We start from the raw sequence: 17,405 nt of genomic DNA on the forward strand, positions 1-17,405 counted from the left end.
CTCCGGAAGCTTGATCGGCTCGGAATTTCGGGGCAGCACTGTCGCTCAATTCCCCCCCCCCTCCCTTCACTTCCTCTCCTTCTTGTTGCCAACGGTGGCGACCAATAGCGACTCGGCTCTCGAGCATTTGCAGTGCGCTTCTCGTATGGCAGCCATGTTTTAAGGACGCGTTTACCAACCATCGCGCTTCGCTTCGCGTCAAAATAACAATATTTTCTTCAATTTTCGAAGGCGACGTCGCGAAATCGCACGAGCGACGACAAAATCTCGCGCGTACCTCTAGATCGGATGCACGATACGTCCCGTTACATATACATATATATAGTGACACGTGTTTTCGTTGCGGTAAACGTGCGCCCGACAAACAAGCACAGCCAACTTCAGAGGCGTGTCATGTTTGCGCTCGGCGCGTTACTTCCCGATCGGTTTCGTCGAGTTTCATCGTCGAAGATCTATGAAAGATGCTGTCGTTAGGGCCGAAAAAGGACGGTGGACCCAACGCCAAGTTCTTCGAGGCGCAGGAAATTCTTACCCAGCTTGATGGTGTGAAACAGTGGCTTCTCAAGAATTGCAAAAAGGTATCGTTCGTTTCGTGCGAACATGGACCCGGCGTCGGAAACTCGTCGCGGCTTCGCTCTTTTCTCTATCTCCCTTCTATTCTCGGCGCACGTTCTCTCGTCGATCGCGATTTATCCGATAATCAGTGCGTATCGCTGAAATACGACGTTTCTTCGAAGAATCTCGCGACAATTTTCACGATATGCGCCGATATAACTCGTACAGTATTAATGCGTATGCGAGAGTCGTCTCGATGACTCGTAATTGTACGCGGTCGTGGAATTAATTGATCGTTAATTTATCGCTTATCTTTGGTTTCATGTATGGATATGCGTAAAATAAACGGGAAATTGACGTAACGTTAAGGGGAAAAGCAGATTGTTATTGTAAAAGCAAATTGGAGTAACGTAAAACGATGTTTTGTTAACCTGTATTGGCTGCGAGTAAAGTTGACGTTTGATACTCTTCTCTTATACCTTTGTACAATGTTCATTAAAAAGAAAAAATTTTTTATTCCATAGTACGTGCAAACGGATCCACCCACCAATAAGAGTTTAGCTACATTAGTGGTGCAGCTTCTGCAATTTCAGGAAGATAATCTAGGAAAAAATGTATCAAAGCCACCTATGACCAGGCTTCCGGTACGTGAAATGTCAGATAATAAAAGTAGTATTCTTTTGTTGTGTACTCTTAAATTGACAATTTAATTGTTGCAGATGAAATGTTTCTTAGATTTTAAACCTGGTGGTGGTGTGTGTCATATATTAGCCACTGCATATCGTTTCAAGCAGGAGCAAGGATGGCGGCGTTTCGATTTCCCTGGTGGAAAAGTAATTTCTTTTTTTCTAAATATATTTTTAACAATTATTTTTGAAATCTTATTAACATATGTAAGGAATATTTAGAAATATTTAGAATTTATAAAAATATGTAGAACTTGAAAAAAAACATATATACAGAGAGAGAGAGAGAGAGAGAGAAAGTAATTAGAAAACTTTTATTACAGTCAGGATCGCGTATGGACCGTACAGTAGATATGCTGATGGCAGCGGAACGTGTTTTAATACAGAATAGATGTATGACTGTACCAAGTGTTTTTGTGAGACCGGATGTTGATAAAAACACAGCTGCAAAAGTCAAAGAAATAGTTAGAAAGCATCAGGGAACTGTTGTTGAAAATGAAGCAGATGCTTCACATATTATCTATCCTCCAGTGGATCCAATGGAAGAAGAATATGCGCGTCCTTGTATGAGACGCGAAAGATCGGTTCTAATTCATTGGTACTACTTTCCAGACAGTTATGATTCCTGGTCAACATTAGATCTTCCATGGGATTATCCTGAAGGAACTTACACAAATACAAATTCAAGGTATTTAATAATTTTTTAACAAATTGACTGAAAAGTTACAGTTATTTTAATATTGCTAAATTTGAAGCATTGTTAGTAAAATATATTTATATTTATATATTATTTAATATATAGTTAAATAAAGAAATTTTGTAAATTGTTCTCTATAGGTCAGTGTACAAAGTATCGGCTACATGGGCTCTAGATTTGGATCAATATAACGAGTGGATGAATGAGGAAGATTACGAGGTAGATGATAATGGTCAGAAAAGAGTACACAAGTACAGACTCTCTGTAGAAGATTTGATGGCACAGCCATCTCATCCGCCACCCGCAAAGAAACCTAAGAGAAAACGATCACCCAGCCCACCTCCAAAGCTCGGAAAACGTAAAAGGTGCGAAAATTTTTCACAGCAAATTCGAATCTTAACAAGAACTTTTCTCATTTTTGACTTTATATTATTACTTACAGTAGCAGAGCTCCATCGGGTATTCAAAGCGCGTCCGCGTCATCGGCAACAGTTCCGAAGAAATCACGCGGCGGCGACGAAGAGGAAGATTTAACTCAGGGAATGGAGGATCCACCAGCCGAGCCTCGCATCGTTGAAGTAGTTGCTACACCCACGAATCTACCAATTACAGGCCAGGGTAATTCAACAACAGGAAATTCTACTTTGGCATCTACTGGTAGTAAAAAGCAAGATAGCGAGCTTCAACCTCTCAAATCCGGCAATTTGACCGATCTTGATGAACAAATGGAAGGTGTGTAAAAAATCTAGATAAATTAAATTCAAATTTGCAATGTAGTATTTCACATTAATTTATCATAATGTTGACAAATCAATAATTCATGAAGAAATATTTTTTAATTTAACAAACTCTGAATTATAAAAACTTACATCACATAGGAGACAAAGGTAGTTCTCAAGGAGGCCAAGACAGAGAAGAGAGAGATACTAGTAAAGAAAGGGGTGAAGGTGGCAAAGGCGATGAACCGGAAGATAATGTGACAGAGCAGACACATCACATTGTTGTTCCTAGTTATTCTGCCTGGTTCGATTATAACTCGATTCACACTATCGAGAAGAGAGCTCTGTCGGAATTTTTCAATGGTAAAAATAAATCCAAAACTCCAGAAATCTATCTTGCATATAGGAATTTTATGATTGATACCTATCGACTAAATCCAACGGAATATATTACATCGACCGCTTGCAGGTAACTTATATCAACTCATCATATAATTTACTAATTTACTTTAAAATATAATATTATAATATATTAATGTAATTGTTTTATCGATGAATAAAAAAAAAATCAGTTTCTTTACATGTATATTTTTATAGGCGGAATTTAGCCGGAGATGTATGCGCTATTATGCGTGTTCACGCGTTCTTGGAGCAATGGGGACTCATCAATTATCAAGTAGACGCGGAATCTAGACCAACGCCCATGGGACCTCCGCCTACGTCGCATTTCCATGTTCTGTCAGATACGCCGTCCGGTTTGGCACCAGTTAATCCAAATCCACCGAAAACACCACAGCCGTCCGCCGCGAAGATGTTGCTTGATCTGGAGAAAAAACCTGTGGTCGGGACGGTCCCGGAGGAAAAAGTTGCGGCAGGTGCGATGGCGAATTTTGGTCTGAAGATCGATCAGTATTCGAGAAAACCGGCGGTTCTGAAGAATAAGCAAGCGGCGGGCGCTACACGCGATTGGACAGAACAAGAGACGCTTCTGCTATTGGAGGGATTGGAACTGCATAAGGACGACTGGAACAAAGTATGCGAACATGTGGGTTCGAGAACACAGGACGAATGTATCTTGCACTTCTTACGTCTACCTATAGAGGATCCGTATCTGGAGGAAGGTGGACCTGAGGGATTGGGACCTTTGGCTTATCAACCAGTACCCTTTTCGAAAGCTGGTAATCCTGTCATGAGCACGGTTGCTTTTCTTGCATCGGTCGTTGATCCTAGAGTAGCAGCGAGCGCGGCAAAGGCTGCCATGGAAGAGTTTGCTGCGATAAAGGACCAAGTGCCAGCAGCATTGTTGGATCAGCATTTAAGAAACGTCCAAGCTAGCGCTAATTCAGACGGTAACTCTTTTTTTTCTAATCATATATCATGTCTAAATATGCTCTACGATTTATTTTAGAGAATAAAATGCAAATAATTTTGTGCGAAATATATGTATATAATAAATAAATATTTTTTATTTTTTTTTAATAGGTAAATTTGATCCAGCAGCAGGCTTGGCACAATCAGGCATCGCTGGTACAGGGCCACCCGAACCGCCTGATGACACAGCATCTGCTGCGACTCCTACGACAGGTCACGTTAGCTCGCCTCACTCTGCAGTGCCAACTTCTGAAGCAAAGAAAGAAGAACCAGAGAAACCTAAAGACGCAATGGACGTTGAACCATCTCAGGTGGACATTGGGAAAAAGGAAGACGAATCGAAAGAGAATGAAGAAGATGCAAAGTCCACCACCGATCCAGAAGCTGCGGAAGCGAAGGAAAAGAAAGATAAGGTAAGGCATCGTGACACATGACTTGAAAAAAATTTAAATATTTTATTTTTAATAAATTTTAAAATTTTTAGACGATCAGACATTGTAACACATTAAATCTTATTTTTCGGTACAGGTTGTAAGAGATGCTCAGCTTCAATCCGCGGCAGCAGCGGCGCTAGCGGCTGCAGCTGTTAAAGCTAAACATTTGGCAGCTGTAGAGGAACGCAAGATAAAATCATTAGTCGCATTACTAGTTGAAACGCAGATGAAGAAGCTAGAGATCAAATTGCGTCACTTCGAGGAATTAGAAACTACGATGGAGCGCGAGCGCGAAGGTCTCGAATATCAGCGGCAGCAGCTTATCACTGAGCGACAACAGTTCCATTTGGAGCAGTTGAAGGCGGCCGAGTTTAGGGCGCGGCAGCAGGCTCACCAGCGATTGGCTCAAGAGCAACAGCAACAACAACAACAACAGAATCAACAGCATCCACCTTGGCAACCACCTGGCGCGCAACAGCAGCAACAGCAACCTCCGAGTCCGCAGTCTCAAGCACAACAGCCGCCACCGCATACACCGCCGCAACAGACATAACTCTGTCGTGAGTTTAACATTTTTTTAATAATAAATCTATATAAATGCTTTTGTCAAAATACTTTTACAGAAGAATCGACACGTTATCAATTAATTTTTACATTATTATTTTTCAATTCCTTCTCATTTCTCCATTTTTAATTAATATATAATGGTTATCTGTCTCTGAACTACAGGTCATTTTCATTACCTTACGCTATATCTATATGCAGAACGATTTCATATCTTTTAGGAAAATTTAAATGTTTCATTTTTATTATATAGATGTATATATTAGATCAATTAGTGAAAAACTATTTCTCTTCATTCTTTCTTCATTACATGCACATGTATGTTGAATTTCATATAATTCTTTATATTATTTTTCTGAAGTGATACATCATAAGAGTGATGCAATTTATAAAAATAATGTAAGACGTATACATGTATAATATACATCATACATATTATTACATATGCATTGTTACCAAAGCTAATGCGATATATTTTAATCTACAAAGCTTTGTTATCTATTAATTCCAATACTAAGTCAGTCATGAGTCGAGCACACTCGGCGCCTCCAGGTGGTGGTTCTATCATAACATATTTCTCTTCGCTATGATTAGTTTCCACGCTACTCGTCTCGTATAAATTCGGCGCTTCGTGACTAGCACATGTACTAATCGGCAACATATCCAATGCTAATCCCAATCCGAATCGACCACATCTTCGCATCTCTTCGTTCAATCTATAATCAATTGAATAAATAATATTGAAGAATTTAAAATAAATAAAATTAATGTACTGTTTCAAATTGTTTCAATTTATATTCAAGTTCATAAAAATGGTTAGTTATTGGGAAAAGTTTTTTATATAGCATATTTATTTTTTTAAATATGAGATTAAGATAATTTGGAAAAATAAGCTTTGATTTTGAACGAACCAAATTATAATAACTATAATCATCGCTTTTACAATTCGGTAACTTCTTACTTACAATTCCCATACGGCAGATGGATCTTTTGGTGGCTGTTCTGGATTGAGGACACGCAAGGAGGACATCAGATGGGAATGATAATGCTGGAGAAGCTGTGTCATGTAAGCCCGCCTAACAACACCACTTGTGCAACAGTATAGCAAGTTCGCAAGATCAAGAGCGAGGGAGCCAACCCGCGTTAGTTGAAAGTCGACAAGATAAACGGCCTGCAGAAGCACAGTATTAAAAGTTAAGTCTAGGAGGTTTCGCGGTGAGGTGCACCTCGCACTCTCGTGCCAGCCAACATGTCAGAATATGATTTATAAATTGCGATCTATAACGCGAGATAAATATTCTTGCAATGTATATCGTAGTTCATTTTTCTAAGATAATTGAAATTGAAATCGATGTTTGAAATTATTTATGAATTAACGTGAAAATGAAGAAATTAAATAGTGAAAAATAAACTATAAGTATAAAAAGGGGATAAGTAGAAAAAGGGAATGATTAAAAACTAAAAAATATAAAATGTACATTATACATTTTCTCTTGACTTTCATATTTTTGAATGTAATTTTATGTTATGCTTATCTGAAAATCGTCGGAAATTAATTGTAATTGTACATAATGCAAGAATCTTTTCTTTGCGCGCGCGGCTACACGAGTCTAGGTGTGACCAATTTCGCTAAACTGGAGTCTTTTTAATAAAATCATAGAAAAGAAGCATTTGAATCATATATAAGAATCTTATAAATTTATATAATAAAAGTGTATATGGAACAAAAACGGTCTCGTTATCTCGCACAAAGATAAGATCTATAAAAACAAAATATCGTTTCTCTTAATGAATTATCTTTCATTGAATATGCAATCTTTTATCGTAGATACGTCAAGGATGCAATATGCTATGCATGCTCACACTTTTCGCATTTTCATAATAAAATAAAAGATTCACCTCCGTATCTGAGCTTGGTTCATCCTGAAAGAGGAAATTATTGGTCCAACAATCGCCGTGACAAAATACAGAGAGAGGTCCTTGCGTCGAGACGAGCTCACTCATAGTGCGAAAAAATACGTCCTCGTCTAGGAAAGCATGCAGCTTCGTCATTATCTCCTCTCTTCTATGATCCATATGCAAAGGTAGTGCTTCGGACACCATTTTGATAGCATTATTCACAGCCACACGATAATACTGTCGATACCAATCTTCATTGTCTCGTCGAAAAAATGTTTCACGTACACTTTGATCATGTTCCGGATTTGTTAATTTCGCGAACTCCTCTGGCCTTCAAAGAGTAATTTATCTCTTTGCATTAAAAGTAGATAAGAATAAGAGATAAAACAATTCGTGCTTGTTAATGAAAAAAAAAATAATCCTTTTTTATTAATATTTCTATTTTATATTAATATTTTTAATTTCAGCAGTTAATTCTCAAACACATCTATGCTATTCCTTTGAAAACCTGATTAATTATTTCGAATTATTTTAATTTAAAATTTATTATTATTATTAATTTTTATAATTACAGAAATTTCAGATGTACTCACCTGGATTCCTTTAGCGTTAAGCTAAGGGCGTGAAATCCCGCTAAAGCCTTCAATACATATTTCAAATTTTCCATTTCCAGCCCCTGCCGTCTATCTGCCATCTTGAAGCCTCTCTCTCTCAGATCTTCCATAGCGATAAGATTGGCTCTAGCAGCGTATATCTTAGGTATTCCACTAAACACCCTTTTATCATTCGATTGAAGTCTGTTCAATGCGGGCCACACGTGCTTATAGAATACGACTTCATTTCTGAATAACAATTCGCTTTTAAAAGCTTCACGACGTTTTTTAGATTCCGGCAAAATCTTGTAAATGATGGTGCATTCATAATTAATCCATTCTTCTTTCAACAGCTTACGCCCCTTCGCTCGGATCCGGTACAACATCGAAGTATAATTGTCTCCTCTTCCCGATCCTGGTTCTTCGTCTAAACTATGAATTTCTACATCAGGCTCGATATTTTTGATAATTAACTCTCGTACATCGTCGAGCGTGAGTTTATTGCTACCATCGCCGCCGCTATCCATCATCCTAATAAAGATCTGTCGGAAATTCCAATCTCTATGACGATAATACTGACGATACCTTCTCGATTTTTCCAGATAGAGCTAACTTTAACATTCTATGCTTTACAGTGGACCGAAGAGTTGTGCAGTCTAACACAGGAAATGAGTATTTGAGTGACTACAGGGTTGCCGCCTCCCACCGTAACCGATTTAATTTATTAATGATTTTCGCCCCAACTCTCAAGAGACAAGGACATTAATACATGTCAATCATGCTTGGTTGTTTAAAGGTTCCCCGTTTAATTTTTTAAAACGCAATGCGCTACGAAATAATGATAATGCAAAAAGCTTTCTGTCAAGTAAGTTCTCTTCCAGGATAATATACGTATTACAATTTTGTATAAAGAATATTTATAATACATAAATATTCTTAAAAGCAATCTTATATATTTAAGTAACCGAGTATCAATTTAGGGAGCAATTTACATTTAAAAAAATGACTGATATATTTTTATATATCTCAAGATATATTTATATTATGGATATTTTTTTATGTTATAATTTTTAATGTCTGAAATGTGTATTTCTCTGCTCATTTTTACACTGTGCTATCATTGTATTAACTACAAAATTGCAATCAAGGACCAAGTGTACTTTATACTTCATTTGGCTTCATTTAATTCGTTGGAGAGCTGTAATTCGAGGATGTCGTTACCAACTAAGTTAATTAACATGTCTTTCTGAGTGGGCGTAAGAGATATAGTTTTTTCCAACTTTCTAGCCATTTCACCGGCTCCTTCTAGATGGTTAGAGGTAATATATTCTAAGAGACTCTGGAAGCATAGATGCAATAACGTTAATATGGTATAAATCGATTAATAAAACTTAATTAAATAAAAAAAGGATATATATATACTTACGAAAATTATCGGTGTATGCGCTTGCGCTAAACACAGCTCGAATATCTCGTGTACATAATCCTCCATAAGAATACCGACTATCAAATGCGGCGATTCAATTAACAATGACAAAATTTCTTTTACTTTGTCGAAGTTACCTCCGCGTAGAAGCAGCACTATAATATTGCCCACTATTGTATTGGACATTATAATATGCTGTATTTTTTTAGCATTTTGAGTCTGTATTGATAAAAAAATATCACTTTAACATATCTTATTATAAAAATACAATTCTATAATTTACAAAATTAATTTTAATTACAAATTCACGAATTAATTTGAAATTTAAATAAAATTTTAATGAAAATATTAAAGAAGACCATCACATTTATTGCATTTTCTGTTTTTTGATCATCAAGCCTCAAATTAAAATTCTATTAAAATGAAATCTACTTGAAATTGATTAAGATAAAAAATAATGATACTTTTATACTTGTTACATTTTTAATATTAATGTCTTGACTTTTTATTAAACAAAAATTAATGTTAAATTTATCAATCTTATATTAATGTGAATTTTGTAAAGAACAGCCTGTATAATTAACAAAATTAATTTTTTAATTACTTGTATATGATCCCAGATGATGAGTGCAATCTCTGCAAATTGTGCATTCAGTGAAGAATCAGACACAGGTTTACAATGTACGCTCATCAAATGCAATATGCTTTCCAATAAATATTGCGTATCCAGATGATTGAACATAATCATGTGTGACCAGAGTTTTGGTATATATTGTATGGCGGTCTCCGCGGGATATAATTGAAGAGTTTCTAGCATAGCTTTCATTACACTGGGTTCCGGTATAGTCACATGTGGTACGAGTTTGCTATAGATTTTGTAAAATGTTTCAAATTCTTCCGTCGCCAAAATTAATTCTAAATACGCTCGATAATATAAACTTTCCTGAGAGACAAGAAAATAATAACTATAATATACATAATATAAAGTGTATGTGTGTGTGTGTGTATATATACAGTTAAATATCACAAATTCTATCCATAATGTTATTTAAAAAAAATTCATTAAAATTATCAAATTTTTTAAAGAATATATACAATATATATATTATATATATTATATATATTATATATATATATTATATATATATATATATATATATATATATTTTGTTATATATTTTTTCTGGATAGAAATTACTATTGTGAAGATTTATTTCAGAATACTTACTTTGTAGCTATCGCCAATGAATTTGTAATTGTCACCAGAGAGAAGAAGCTCATTAACCATTTCGCCTGCTTGACGTTCGCAAAGCTGTTTCGAAGCCATTTCCATCGCAACAAAGAAGAAATATAAATCTTTTGCATTTTGAATGGTAAGAGTCTCTTCCTTCAAGGACTTCAAAATTTTTATAAACGGCGTGTAGGCCGCATCATCTGTTTTATCAAATAAGCTTATATATTATCAATCTATCGTGGAATCATTTTGCGAAATAAAAATATTATATAGTTACCGAATTTATTTAAAATTCGTAGCACATAATAATACGTAGTTAATGTCGGCTTCAGTTTGAATTTTGCGATATCGGCGAATATATTGCAGGTCAAATCGAGAATTATTCGTTTGTTTTTTAACATAGACGTCGCGCTAAGAGCAGCATTAAATGTATGTATATTTGGAGTAATTCCGTTCGTGGCCATTGCTTTATATATATCTGTTATTAATGATTTTGTTTTATCCTCTCCTTCTCTTAATATTGACACCATCGATATTATACCATTATATGCTTCGATACATAGTGGTATATTATTTTCTTGACATTCTTTATACATATGCCATACCTTATCTCCCTAAATAAACAAAAAATAAACAAAATAAATAAACAAAAAATATTTTTGCAATAAATCTATATACACAAAATACTCAAAATACTAATCACTACTATAATTCAAGTACACACACATTCATTTTAATTAAGTTGTACTGTAGGATAATAATTCAATTCAAGGATCATAATCTAAATATCTTACATTGTAGTATTTAGCCAAACCGCATATCATTGCGTTGTATGCAGCGGCTGCTACTGCAGGTTCTTGTTCCTTTAAAAATTGGAACAATATATCGATTTCGGGACGACTTCTGCAAATCACAATAAAATATAAAAATATAATTTAACACATTATATATGAGAATATTTAGTTATTATATACATGGAAAGAATAATATATTCAATTTCTATAAACTCACATCCATGTATTCTTAATGCGTTTCTCCCTAAGCTGAAACCAACGAGACTCTAGTAATTCAACATTAGCAGGTTCATCATGATTGTAAAAACACAACAATTCCAGGAGAGCCTGCTTTGTTGGTATTGTCACTTCGCCTTTTAATAAATTGTATATCGAAACAGAATTGGAAACATGTGCATTTGATATCTCATATAATAATGTTTCCTCTGTTACTTTACTCTCTTCCGTATAAATAGGAGGTGGTACAAATGCCTATAAACGGTAAGTTTTATCATGATATGAACATAATAATTTGTTGATATAAATAAATGTAAAATATAAAAATTGATAAATCAGATATTAATGCATATGTTTGAATAATAGAATCAGTTCTAACATATTACCTTGATTTCAGGATCTGCTACTTTGTGCTGAAACAAATTATGATGTTCTTCACGAATCCACATTGCAGTTTTCTTTCCAGACTCTTTTGCTAAAGCATAATTGCGAATCTGTGATTTTGACAGAGGTGTCAAGTAAGGATCGTCATGAAATTTATAATGTGGTGCTGTATAATCCCTGGATATTGTACTCTCAAGAGCCTACAAGATAAATTATATAACATTTATATCATGGATGGAAAAATATCATTGTATGAATATATTTAGTCTTATATATATATATATAATTTCAATAGTAAAATAAAGTGCAGTATAATTTTATCTCACTTTTAAAATATCTGTTGGGCTACGTTCTATTCTGTTTGGAATATAAATATCCGAGGACGAGGTTGATGATGCAGTTGTTGATTGCAGTCTTATTAACTCTCGACATAGTTTCCTGCAAATATTTAAAGTAAGAATAAAATTTATTTCTACACATTCGTAAACATTTCAAAATTATTTTAAATATAAATATGTTTTTGAATGGATCAACAATGTTTGATTGAGTTAAATAATACTGAAACTGAAGTAAATCACGTGAGATAATTAAAATTAACAAAATTTATTTTCTAATCTGTTTGGAAAATAATAAGTCAATTTCTAATGTTATTTGTACGATAAATGATATTCGAATAGTTTGGTGATTTTATTTGCAAAAAATAATTTAATTGATAAACCAAATGAGAATCATAACTTGTTACATACCTACTTGAAATTCTCGTTAAAGAATTCATTGTATAAATTTCTTTTTTTTTAATAAAAAAATTTAATTTTCCCTCAATTTCTTGTCTACATTTAACCTCTTTATAGCAGAAGGTTTGGAGGTTAAGTCAGATTTGGTTAGGATTAAATATATGCGCAAAATCATACGCAGTCCACTTCGAAGCATTTGTAATGACAAGTGGACTCCATCCATAATTATGTTATGGCGGCGAATAATGGATTACAATATGGTGCACAGAATTGAATACAGTATTTTATATATTTAATTGATGCCACAAGCATGTATTTCCATGATAATTAGGTATGTGTTGGTAAAATTAATCGATAATATATATTAATATAAATTTGTTAATTGAGATTTCAAGTTAGTTGATGTAAATTTTTGATATCAATTGCTCGCATAAACAACCCGTGCAAATCGACAATTTGTCTTTTTAATATACATTGTTTATTTATTCGTATAGGAAATAAAATTGCGGCGAATATTTTACATATGCATATGTAATAATATATATCAATATCCTTTCTTAAAAATGTCAAAAAAGAAAATATGAAAAAATTTCTCTAATAACACACATGTCCAAAAGATGTCCATAGAATATCTAAAGGACAGCCAAAGGATATTTTATGTCCTCCAGATGTCCTCTCGATGATCTTTGCACATCTTTTGGATGTGTGTTGTTAGGGTTATAATGGCTTTATAATGAATCGAATAAACTTTACGTAGTTCTCTGATATTTAGTTTTAATTCTTAGAAAAACTAATTTTCATTATTACGAAAAAAAAGTCTCATGACAAGAAATTTTAAACTCCAATATTATATCGCGCAGAATATATTCGTTACATATGATTGAATTTCAGAATCGATGCATCAGACATTTCCACTTTTCTGTTAACAGATTACATTCCACGATATTAATTCCATCTGGCATTTACAAGTCCGCATTGATACGAATCGTCCGATCAACTTATGACGAACCTTAGTAGAGCAATCCTGGGATAACATAATTGGTTGCCTATTTGCAGGGTTTGCTTCGTGTAAAGTACGTAACAGAAATGTATATATATCATCGCATAATGCATGCAAAATGTCACTGATAGAAAAAAATTTTCGATTAATTTAAAATCGAATTTTTCGAATCGACGAAATTGTTGAGGCACTTATATTTTCTGAATAATTATTAACAATAAAATTAACAATAAAATATTTATGATGAAAAAAATTACTAAAAATTATATTCTTATGTAATATCAAATGATTTTATTTTAACAGAATTCAGAATTTTTATATAAAGATACATAATGTTACATAAAGATTGTCTTGACATTTCGTCAAATCGATTGTTTGTCAAAAAATCTATAATTAAAAATTAATTTAAAATTTTTCGCAAATATATTCTTTATGCTTTGCACAATGTATGCATTAATGCAATTATTGTAATCATATGCAATCTAAATATGTATGTGTACAAAATTTTAATATAAAACTGAATTATAATATAAAGAACTTTTTCTTTACATATACAATATGTATAGAAAACATAAAAGTTGTTAATAATTATTATCTTTGATGGGTTAACATCGTACCTGTGCATCGTCGCACACGTCAGTAATGATAACATGTTACGGGACGACACGAAAATTAATCTCGTTAAAAAAGAAAAAAGATTGAATTCCCACTGCATAATATTAGAATTCCCGATGACCCACTTACAAACGCGCTTGTTCGGAATCGTGCGTCATTGGCGAATGCATTGTTCCTTCTTTCTAGCAGCAGCTGGTCTCACCACCACCACTATCACCGTCACCATCATCGCCGTCAGGCAGAGGGTACATCTTGCACCCTTCATTAAATAGCTCAAGGTATCATCCTCTCCTTGGTTTTTAACTGGACGACGATGTAGGTATGTACCAGCTGCTCTCCTCTCTCAAAAAGAAAGAGAGAGAAGGAAAGAGAAAGAACGGTAGATAGAGATTCGTTTCTTTCAACGAATTTATTGTTTAGCATATGAATGGTGCGAGCGCGAGCGCGCGTTCACGGTTGCACACATGGTGAACCCTTTGACATATTACAAAGAATTCAATAAAGTTTATAAGGAAGCCCGAAGGGAACCAGTCTCCGGGTCTCCGGTTGGAGAAAAACGAGAGAGGAGAGAGAAAGCTCGCGCGAGTCCTTCTTCTCTCGTCGTGAGAACATGTACCTTAAGCTAAGCAACTCTACGCACATCAATAGGGAGCAGAAGTGCTCGAAGAGAAACGTTTTATTTTCATAAAGCAACTGTAAGAGCTATATGCTTGATAAAATTTAACACAATATTTCATATATTGCGATAGAGTATATTTTTCAGAATATTTTATGTCTCAATATCGTATTTCAATACGAAATGTTCTACTTTTTAGAGCGTAGTATAAACTTTCTTGTATTATATTTATCTTTAAAATAAAAGTATCGAGTAATATAAATATAGTTGATAAAAATAATATTTTCTATTTTATATTCCTAATATATTTTACATATAAATGACAAAGATTAATTATTTCGCTCTTATCTTATTTCAATTTGTACATATTGTACAGCTTATGTTTCTCTTTCTCTCTCTTTTTCATAACTTAAATTTTCTGTCTCTTGTTTTCACTTTCAATTGCGAGTAAAGCAATTTTCTTTGAAATTCGCAAAATTGAGCACGGATTTAAATTTATCAATATATATGCGTGTGTGTGTCAAGAAAAAAGAGAGTAAAACTAAAAAACTTATATTTTATTAATGTCGCAAAAAAAGTAGTCATGCGTGTCGAATACAAAACGATAGAGTAAAAACATTCCTTTAGGCAACTAGAGCTCTATTGTGATGTGCGTCCGGCAGCCTAAAAACGGCCGAGACGCGTGCATCCATGTACATGGACGCACACACGCAGGCGAGCGAGAAGCCAGGTGTTTTATTTCAAACCGTGGGACTCTCTCCTTAAAGAGGGATGCTTTTGCGCGACGCGCAGCGCGCGCGTACTCGTCTCGCGGAAGCGAAGGAAGAAGAGGGACGGAGAGGGCGAATGAAAAACAGGATTCGCGTCCCTCCACGCTTCGGGGGACCTCACTATTTTTATTGTGTTTCCTTGTTCGATCGAACGTAACGTAACCCTCCCCCCTTCTCCTCCTCCTCTCCCTTGCCGAATTCTTGCTTGCCCTTCGTTCTTTGATATATCGGGTTTTTCCTCTTTCTTTTTTTCCCGCTGTTTTCTTTGTACCATCGAGAGAGTATTATAAAACACTTTGCGGCGTTTCAGGGGCACATTTTACACGTGGCATATGTGAAAAGGAACGGGGTGAGAAAAAGGGAGGCGAGAGCGTGACGAGGAAAAGAGAAATGTGCTATATCTGTAGGAGAGCACATCTTTCTCTCGCGGACAGGAAATCCGAATCCCCGCATCTCTCGCAAATTCGCGGGTAAGCGGGAGATCCTGTGGGGAGAACCCCGTCCTTCCCCTTCCTTCCTTCCTTTTTTCTGGCCTCTTCCTTCTTTCCTGTGCCGTGCGACCGTTTCACGAAACGGTTACGTGAGCACCACGTCGCACAAAGAGATACGCAACTTCCTTTTTTCTTTTTCCTCTTTCTTCCCCCTTTCTTCCTTCCGAATTCGTGCGTTCCGAACGTTAATAAAGAAGGTGGCGCGAACGTTATTTACTTTTCTTTCGAATTTCAGCCGGAAATGTAAAGATCGACGACACCTTGGAGAAGAAACGCTCTTTCAAAGAGAATCGTATTGCAGTGCAAATGTGTATTGGTATTATTACGAATCCAATGAAATGCGGATCTTGACATTTCTATATAACAGCGATCTCCTCATGATTAAATAAAGGCTTTTTAAAAATGATTTTTACAGCAGGAAAAATGGATTTTTCTAATTTTTTGTCCGATTAAAAAAATCATCCAATTTTCCACTTTGAGATATTTGTATTTCTTCTTTTGAGAAATATTATGTAATCGAACGAAAGGAATGGAAGAAATTAAAAGGAGAAGTAAATAGCGATTTAATATCTTAGGTATTATATATTCTAATATCATTAAATTTTTATTGCTTCTCATTTTTTGCGCACTTTTTACAAATGGCACACTTTTTTATTTTGTCTTTGCAGCTTAAACACATACGGCATTACTAATAGATTTAGGTAATTAAAAATAATATAATAATGATAATAACATTATTATTAACACACAGATTAAATCGCGTGCGGTTTTTGATTCCAACGATTTGGTAATTATAATAAAATGTATACATAGATACATATGAAATTATATCTAATTTACTCCGAAAAAATTATATAAGTAAAAAGATATGAAATTAAGAGTATGAGAGAAAGAAATTACAATACTACTGTGCTATATTCTTGTCAATCAAATCATATATTACATTTAATTTTCATTGATATAAACGTGTATTTAGCTATTAAGACGTTATTACGCTATAAAATGCTTCCATTTCATAAACAAATACCGTAAAAACGAGCGTAAAAATTAATTTCGATGAATTAAATTCTCGATACTATAAATGAAAACATTTCAGGAATAATTAATAGATTAAGTTATAAAATTATATAATTAAAATTTATATAATAATACATATAATCTTATATCTTCTTATATTATTCTTTGAGACGTAAAGCGTAAAAATTTATATCATATTCATTTTTTACATAAAATGCGGAAAATCGTAAAAGATTATAGCATATTTAAGATACAAACGAATATGAAAAATTTTACAAAATTTTGTCTTTGAAAAATTCGAAATGAAGAAGGATAAAATTAAAGTCTTATACACACATCGATATACTTTTTAATCTTTTATAAATATTTTATCAAATATCGTAAAAATGTTTTAAAATCTGTAAAACTGGAAACTGGAAATTTAATCCAACAAATTAGCATTTTCTTCCGTAAAACGTGTAATAAATTAATGTACAAACTTAATGTACAAATTTTCGCGCGTTTGTAGCATCTTGATCTAAATTCATCAGCGATGCATTTTTATTAGAATCTTGATGAAAATACATTATCAGAAATTAATGTTAGATGAT

General features: G+C 34.1%; 2 protein-coding genes and 1 non-coding gene across 3 annotated transcripts; 1 reads left to right on the top strand and 2 right to left on the bottom strand.

Annotated features, from left to right (window-relative positions):
* The first annotated feature begins 101 nt into the window (after window positions 1-101).
* Window positions 102-6,750, top strand: LOC105254526 (SWI/SNF complex subunit SMARCC2). Its single transcript, XM_011263272.3, has 11 exons — window positions 102-578; window positions 1,080-1,199; window positions 1,275-1,388; window positions 1,565-1,929; window positions 2,079-2,303; window positions 2,381-2,670; window positions 2,817-3,126; window positions 3,255-4,006; window positions 4,140-4,441; window positions 4,557-5,022; window positions 6,008-6,750. The coding sequence occupies exons 1-10, from the start codon at window positions 462-464 to the stop codon at window positions 5,013-5,015; spliced, it is 3,054 nt and encodes a 1,017-aa protein (XP_011261574.1). The 5' UTR covers window positions 102-461; the 3' UTR covers window positions 5,016-5,022; window positions 6,008-6,750.
* Window positions 5,270-8,139, bottom strand: LOC105254525. The gene is made up of 4 exons (XR_003122537.1): window positions 7,519-8,139; window positions 6,926-7,256; window positions 5,992-6,197; window positions 5,270-5,742 (listed from the first exon to the last, which is right to left on the bottom strand). It is a non-coding gene; the product is annotated as an uncharacterized LOC105254525 (transcript).
* Window positions 8,140-8,552: 413 nt separating this feature from the next.
* Window positions 8,553-12,430, bottom strand: LOC105254527 (protein PTCD3 homolog, mitochondrial). The gene is made up of 10 exons (XM_011263275.3): window positions 12,319-12,430; window positions 11,899-12,010; window positions 11,575-11,772; window positions 11,190-11,443; window positions 10,973-11,081; window positions 10,456-10,792; window positions 10,173-10,378; window positions 9,549-9,887; window positions 8,945-9,163; window positions 8,553-8,857 (listed from the first exon to the last, which is right to left on the bottom strand). Exons 1-10 carry the CDS (start codon window positions 12,345-12,347, stop codon window positions 8,687-8,689), a joined length of 1,974 nt encoding a protein of 657 aa, XP_011261577.1. The 5' UTR covers window positions 12,348-12,430; the 3' UTR covers window positions 8,553-8,686.
* Between the last annotated feature and the right edge of the window lie 4,975 nt (window positions 12,431-17,405).

Source organism: Camponotus floridanus, unplaced genomic scaffold (assembly GCF_003227725.1).
Source record: "Camponotus floridanus strain SB8 unplaced genomic scaffold, Cflo_v7.5 scaffold1, whole genome shotgun sequence".
Lineage (NCBI taxonomy): Eukaryota > Metazoa > Arthropoda > Insecta > Hymenoptera > Formicidae > Camponotus > Camponotus floridanus.